At 40.6% G+C, this 8,312-nt stretch overlaps 1 protein-coding gene across 1 annotated transcript in view; it reads right to left on the bottom strand.

Annotated features, from left to right (window-relative positions):
- Positions 1-6,056: 6,056 nt before the first annotated feature.
- LOC118338428 (sodium/calcium exchanger 3-like) overlaps positions 6,057-8,312 on the bottom strand; it is a gene marked incomplete at its 5' end in the record, with an annotated part of 11,312 nt that continues 9,056 nt past the window's right edge. Inside the window, 1 exon segment of the mRNA XM_035675728.1 lies at positions 6,057-6,079. Coding sequence (XP_035531621.1) covers positions 6,057-6,079 — 23 coding nt within the window.

The raw sequence follows: 8,312 nt of genomic DNA, 5'->3' as shown, positions 1-8,312 counted from the left end.
GCAGGGGCAGCCTGTTACCGCAGCTCACGGTAGGTCTCTGAGCTGTGATTACAGGGTGTGTTGCAGTCCACGGGGGTTTGATCACAGGGATGCGTTGGCAAGAGTCAAGTGTGTGTTAGTGTGTGTGGGTGCAGGACTCTGACCATAGGGTGTGTTTGTGTAAGTGTGTGCATGCTTGGCAGAGAAAATTGCTGGGACTGCAGTGCTAAAAAAGAAAAAAAACAACCACAGGGGAAGATGCAGGGCTAAGAAGTACAAAACAGGAGACACAGAGAGAGAACGGGAACAGGGAGTGACAGGGATGTTAAATGGCAGAATTGTGTAACAAAGATACAGAGGCATAATAGGGAAAGAGGAACAACAACAAGGGGTGAAAAGCAGACAGGCAGACACAGACAGCGGCAGCGGGGTTAGCATTTCAAAGTCAAAGTTGCCTCAACTGAAAGCTGTTTTGTATTTTAGCATCGCAACACCCCACCTCTCAGTACACCTGTCTAAACCACTACCGTAAAATCCTCAACTACAACTTTAACTGTCAGGTTGTTAGCTTCGTCTTATACCCACAAATCAATAGACTTTTCTACTGTTTAACAGCAGCACTATAAAACAAAAGACACTAAGGGAAAGGAGCCATAGGCAGGGATTTAAAATACATTAAAATTGTGTTTAGAGTAAGCCAGAGGTGCTCTGTGGTTCTGTGTGCGTGTGTGTGTGTGTGTGTGTGTGTATGTCAGGGACACTGCCAGTTGAATTACTGTAGTACGGCGCAAAATGTCAATAGGCAAACAACAGACGGCAGCTGCCACATCAATTTCTCGATTTCAATACACAGCTTAAACATAACACACACAGGCTCGCACACATGAACAGAAACGGATGCACACACACAATGGGAGCTTATAAAGTTGTTAAAGATGTTGACTTAAGCTACTTAACTTTGACTGCTCTGACATTAGAGGAGAAGAGGAGATGAAGAGAAAGAGAGGGGATAGAAGGGGGAGAAAATAAGAGAGTTTGGGAGAAACTAGAAGAGGCAGGAAAAAGGAGAAGAAGAAGAAATGGGATGATAAAAGCATGCAGGCTTTCTATCTCTTCTCTATTTTCTCTTTCCTCTGCGTCTTTATTTTCACTCTCTGACTGTCATTCAGCCTAACTTTATCTCTCTCTGCCCTCCGTCTTTCTCTCTGTCAGGCAGACCATGACTATGCCGAAATGTGATTTGACTCTTTAATCTTCATAATCCATTTGGCCAAAGAATGTTTTCCTTTACTAATTAAACACCAAACAATGGACAATGTGTGTCGTACAGATGAGGACACACACTCACAGAGAGAATCTGTCAATAAATGGAATAAGAGATGAAATGAATGAGAGAGAAGATGGGAGGAGAGAAATAATGGGGAGTGTAAATATGGTTTTTAGTATTTCAACTTTCAGTGCAGACACATGACAGCAGAAAAACAAATCTTTGGAAGAACGAAAAAATTATAAAACAACAAAGCTCTCATTTCTACTCCAATAATGTCTCCCTTTTATTCTTTATCTTTCTTTCTATTTTTCTGTCTCTTTCTGTCTTCTCCTCTTTGTTGCGCTTAGAATGGGAGGGATCAAAAGTTGCTAAGGCAACAAACAGAGAAACAATAAAAAAAAATAAAACCCTGTCATCCTTACAAAGACCAAGGAATCCTGGCATTCTTCAGCAGAACGGAGAGAAAAGGGAGGCAGAGAAACAGAGGAGCGAAGAGGGGGGTTGAAAGTGTTTATCTGCCCATTAGCAGGCTGCTATTTGAACTTGAAGGGATGTGTGACGTGTAGAGGAGAAGACATCAGAGAATGCAATGCAACTGCCGGGAGTGAAAACTGTCCTGAAATGCACAGTACATATATGCCTTCTGCCTAATTTTATAGGAAGCTTAAAGGGTCTTTTTTTACAGTAGTATACTTTCTACACTGGCTCCAGTTTAGACTGTAAACAGAAACAGGGAAACTGATGTCCTTAGAAATGCTGCAATAGACAGTATACAACCAAAGGGATAACACAGATGGATCAATAATAAAAAATAAATAGGGAACTATTCCATCGTAGAGAAATGGACAAAATGAATAATGAATTATGGGTCTGAGTGTCAAAAGAAGTATAAATACAGTAAATTCACAAATGTTAATAAAAATGTTATTAATAGTTTAATCAACCAAAACAAAATGTCAAAATGTTTAAACTATAATATGAACACTAAAACCTCCTCTCTTAGGCCAACATATTGTATAACACTTTAGAAGATCACACAGAAACATAGGATGTAATTAAGTTCAATTTAAGGCCAGTTATAGAATAACTCACATATTTTCTGTCTGAGGCATAACTAAAATGTAATATTTAACAGCATTTAACAACACATGCATCAAAAATAGACCAATTCAGACCTGGAGCAGCTTTGAAACAAATAGAACTAGACACTGTTTGAAATCCAACTTCTCTTTAAAATGTGAAATTACTAATAAACAGAATTCAGGAGGTGGAGAGAATAACTTCCAGAGAAATCAGGAATCTGAATAACGAGAGACGATGGAGTGAATGGTTTCTTTATGAGGGCTACAATTAAATAATAGCCACCAGACTTATAGGATATATTATATAGGAATGACGTAATGAGGTACAGCCTTGAGAAGAAGTAGAAGTAGTGGGTGTGAGCAATCACATCAACAAGCTGGTCATTTACTTTACTGCAAGATTTATTACCAGAGGCTGTTTTTGACCGTATTCAAAGGTTTTAGGGTGGATATTTTCTAGTACCAACTCTGCTGCATAAATATGCCCAGCAGGAAGCCGTATGCATACTAACCAACCAGAATGCATGCTGTGTTTGTGACAAATACGAACCCTCCACTTTAAAATTTTAACACGCAAGATTCATCCAAAGCAGCATGCAAACGGTTTATAATACGTTTCTCATATATGTATTTTACTACTGTATGATTAGTTTAGTGTACCGTTATCCATGATGCCATTATATACTAGTGTCTGCTCAGGCACATCTGGCAAACAACACATGCTTAGACTTTCAACACACTGACATTGAGGAATAAAATCCAAGCTGTTGTCTGAAACCAGTTTAATCTCAATATAACGATAAACAGTTTATTAAACAGTGTGCTGATAAGCAGGAAGGGCACAATGTGCTTGCAAGCATTGTTTGGAGAATGCGAAAGATGCTTAAGTGTGTGTGTGTGTGCGTGGGTACGTGTGCGCGCACGTGTACATGTGTGTAAGGGTGTAAGAGGAAGAGAAGACATGACACTCATTAAATGAGCAACAAACAAGATCGTGAGGAAACTGTAAACACACACGCATGCACCTACAGCAGCAAGCGAGCTCAAACAGGTACAAAAACATGACTGCATCTGTCCCATCCTATCATGTATGTATGTGCACGAAAAAGACACACACTTGAACGCACACATCGCCCTTACACACACGTACAGTGCACAGCTCTTGGGGATTGGAGTTCAAAGGATGTTTTATTTTGGGAACAGCTTTGGGTTAGTCACCCTACTTTGGTGACAGACGGAGAAACAGGTTGCAAATATCAAACACTTTACAAGCACTGTGACACGCGCAAACACCCACACACACACACACACACAACTCTCCCTTTCCTCGTATTTCCTCTCTCTCACTTAATTCCAAGAAACATCTCGCCAAAAGGAAAAATGTGTTGTTTAAAACTTACAAGCTGACTTCTCCTTTACTAGTCGCTTAATGTATGATCACAGCTCTTCTGACAGCTTTGTCAAAAACAAGAAGATGTTGTGTTTGGGCTTCATTAGCACATGGCAGGATGCCGGGCTTACAGTTAAACGCAATATTGTGAAGTGGTAATTCTGCTAACGCTTCGGGGGTGTTTCAGTGATCTGCTCATCACTTAAAGGAAACAGAGTCTGTGATTTTGTTTTCTAATGGGATCTAGAGAAGGTTGTCAATTACCTTTCAAAATAAGAGCGACACCCTGCATTTTAAGAGTTCAGGGGTTGGTGTCTCTTTTTTCCCTTTTAAAAACCAAAAGCACAAAGGCAAAAGTGTGCTAATGTAAGCTGTAATTGTTAGCATGTATGGCTAACAAGCTTACTTGCAGTCAGTTGCAGCTGACTAGCCCAGCAACTGTTGTATTTCTCATCTGTGTGGAAGCTGCTCCTGGTTATCACAGTTTATGCTAACATCAGTGGCTCCCTCCTGCTCCTCACTGAATTCATGGAAGATAACCCCAGCCAATGTTACCTGAGCACACATCTAGTCAATCTTTACAGAACTTCATTACAATTCTGCTTTGTCAATAAATTGCAGGCCATATTGCAGATTTGATAATATTTCGATTAATTGTGCAGCCCTACTTTAGCCTCAAAGCTTTTGCACAATAACATGTTTGTATCCATCAAGAGCATATTTAAGACCCTTTATATTATTCACCATGCATACACCAATTTATGGACCTAATGTTAGTTTGCTTAGCTAGTTAGCAATATGCGACAAAATCTATCTATCTTTGCCAGAAATCATAAAACCCTTGTTTCAAAAATTTCTATAAACCTTAAAGTTAAATCTGCCTCCATTATCATTGTAACAGATAGATTGAGGAGAAGGGTCTTAGGGTCTTAACATTCAAATACTCTAATGTTGTTGTGTGAAACCTTTAGAAATAGACAGAAACCGATAGTGATGGTTAGCTTCATATTCAAGGTGACATATTTTAGTTTTTAGTACTCTTTGGGAAAAAAACTTTGGTCGTTGGAGGTGGGTTGTTATGTAAAGGAAGCGCGCGTGCACACACACACACACGGCAAGGCAGTAATTGAACAGGCGTCGGCACAGTTTGGTGGCGACACCTGTTTGAAATTTATAATGAGCAGCCAGGGGAGAGGACCGCACACACAGTCAAATAAACACACACACAGTTGTCTGTGTCTTGGCTACGACTCTGTGCTGAGTTGCAGGTCAGAGAAAGGCTAAGAATAAACTGGCCCTGCTGAGCCTATCTCTCTCACACACACACACACAGTTCATTTTGCCTTTGACGTGTACACACAAATGCCCTCTGATTAACAGAGGGATCAAGAAGGGGGAAATTAATTCCTTCCTGCAGTAATGCGAGTCCAAACAGGTTCACAGTACAGGTTCACTGTGCTCTATATGTGTGACAGTGAATAAATTCCAACATATACTGACGATAACACAAATGCATATTCACATCATTCCCTCACTCCCTTTCTCCATCACTTCTGTCCTCAGTGCATTATTAAGTCGTGAATGAAGACATCCGTCTTTATCTTCCCCTCCTTCCATCTTTCCAAATTCATTTCTTCCACTTTCCATGCTTTAGGTCATTTGTACACCAAATTGATGGCAAGCTGATTTTCCCTATGATGTGGATGGCAGGGTGACCTCTTGGCTGCAGACAGCCTTAAATTAGAGGGAATCTGAAAGGGTACGCTGGAAATTTAATATTGCACTTCTATAAAAGTTAGGGGACTCACAAGAGACAGATTTTAAAAAGAATCATCAAAAATTAAAGCAACAGAGATTGAGATATCCGGACGCTTAGTCACTCGTATGGGTCAAGCTTAAAAATGGTCCTACAGTTCCCATAATTCAACAGGATAGGATCTTATGTTACATCCCCCCTGCCTGCCTGACCTCTGACCTCTGATGAAGGGAAGTGAGAGAAAGGGGAATTATATTTGCAGGATCAACATGGTATCACATTATTTTTCATGAATTAGAGCTCATGAAACTGAGCTTTTTCACTTCCTACTCCTCTCCTCCTGTCAGTTCAGCTCCAATGCCTTTTAGATTTTCCCCAAGAATTTTAAGCAGCACCTGGCTCACCCCTTCTTCATCCATCCCCCATATCCCTTGGTCCTCCCTCCTACTTTTACCAATTTACTCTTTTCCCAAACTGTTAAGGGAGCTCATTCCAACAGACAGGATAAATAAGAAAAGTGACAGGTTAATGTGGGGTTGCTTAAATGCAGGAAATAGACAAAAGGGGTAAACAAAACTATTACGCAGGTTGGAGAAAGAACTCTAGGAGGGAGGGACAAGGGAGAATAGAGGTAGGTGTGGACGGTGAGTTATGTCTGGGTTGTGATCCAGCTAAATTGCCTTGGCAGAAAGTCCTTTTTCTCTGAGTAAAGGGTTAGACAGAGATGAATGGATGGAGAAGATGAGGAGAGTAATAAATAAAGGGAGGAGGAAGAGGTGGTGAGAAGGGAGAAAGAAAAGAAGACAGGAAGTGAGAAAGAGAGGAGGAAGATAAAGGTGTCAGGTAGAGAGAGAGGAAGGCAATAAGCGGAGGAACATCGGGATGAAGAGTCTGACAGTGTAAATAAGTAAAGGTGAAAGGCAGAAGGGAGGAAGATGCAAATGAAGAGGAGTCGAAGGTGCGCAGCAGCGGGTGAAAAGGGAGGGAGGAGAGACATGAGATGACAGGGAGGTGAGGGTGGAGGGGAAGGTGAAGAAAAGCGGGAACGAAGGGGGTGGAGGAGAGGGGGAGGATGACAAAACTCACGCTGTGTGGAAGAAAATCTAAAAATATGGCAGACAGAAATATTTGGGATGGGAGGAAGGGGGGAGAGAAAGAAAGCCTGACAGAGATGCTAACAAGAAAGAAAGAAAATGGCTATACCGAAATAATCCAAGGTCAATGGAAAGCAGAAATTTAATGAGGTAAAGACAGAAAGAGGATGAGAGAAGAGAGAAGAGAGAGGAGGAAAAAGGGGGATGGAAGGAGGAAAGACCGAATAGAGCACAGCGGATAAAAGCAGGTTTACATTAGTGTAGAGGCAGGAGCTCAAAGGCACAATGATGAAAAGAGGAGAGAAAACTCACAGAGAGGGGTAGCAGGAAGAAAAGACATGAAAAAATAAAGAGGAGGAGAGATGTTATGAGAGAGCAGATCCTGTTTGCACAAGTTTTTTTTTTGTTCTGGTTTGTCCATCTACTTAGAAATCCCCAAAAGAGCAAAACAAACTGATTCAGATGAACTATGACAGATCAACTGTAATGCCAAAGAATCTCTGACATTAATATTGCAGACAAGGTACAATCATAATTAATCCAAGGAGACTTTTTTATTTTAAAATAAGTAGGCATAATGGAAAAATAGCACAAAATATGGCCCACTGGAGGAGATATGTTAAAAAACGCAGATCAGCAGTCATTTCTGTCATTGTGGCAAAAATGTGCTGAACTTCATTCGCCTAATGTGTTTTATTGCATCAAATTTATCTGTTTTAAAAGTATTTTAAATGTGTTGAATCCATTGTGTAACTACTAAAGAAACTTATTATTTTAGAACACTACTTTTTAGTGATTACATGTGTACTGCTTGATAAAAGTGACTTTAATGTCCTCATCAGAGTTAAAGGATCTACAGCTATTTCAACTTTCATTTCACATGAACACACACATGCAAAGTCTGCATTCTATTTCTTCTGGCCTGCTTTGAAAGCTTCAAACACACACGTTTGCTCACCTTTACCTTTGAGGACCCTCACTGACATCATGTATCCCCGAAGCCTTGATCACAACTACAGTACATACCTAACCCCACCCCTTCATCGTAACCTACATGTAATTTTAATCTCAACCCTGAAGCCAAAGTTAAAACGCCCACTCTCAGGGCCTTAAACTGAAATAGGTCCTTGCAAGGACAGAAGTACAAGAGCACGCACACACACACACACTCAGGTAGACACACACTCCATCTTCTTAGTCTTTCTCTGAGGGCAATCCACAGATGAACAGCTTTTGAATGGCCTTGCCAACATTTGCCCCCCCAGGCACACAACCACACACTTACAGTACACACACACACACACACACACACACACACGTACGTACATGTGGACAAAACAAAGCGAGTATTGTGGGTTGCAGCCACTAGAGAAGAGTCTCACACAGCTACGGGAAGTTAAGCCATGGTAACTGAGTTGGAATCTTGGCCTGTCTCTTTACACAATTAGTATGACAAAGATGTGTTACTCTGCGAGTGTGTGTGGGTGCCTTTGTACTCGTGTCCTTACAGGGAAAAGACAACATACTGCAAGAAAAGTACTCCAAAATTAAGATATCAAACCAATTGGGATTTCTTTGAGAAAATAATCTGGATTTGAGACTCAGAACATTTAAAAAAGAAGGTCAAGACTAAGTGCACAGTTACAGTTTGTATTAGCATTAGGTTTAGGGTAAATCTAGGGCTGAAATCAGTTTTATGACATTAATAAGGTCATTGCAGTTAATTGTGTTCCACTCAGAC

Source organism: Morone saxatilis, unplaced genomic scaffold (assembly GCF_004916995.1).
Source record: "Morone saxatilis isolate NCDOM2014 unplaced genomic scaffold, NCSU_SB_2.0 Contig4, whole genome shotgun sequence".
NCBI classification, from domain to species: domain Eukaryota; kingdom Metazoa; phylum Chordata; class Actinopteri; family Moronidae; genus Morone; species Morone saxatilis.
This window is presented reverse-complemented; position numbering and strand designations above follow the sequence as displayed.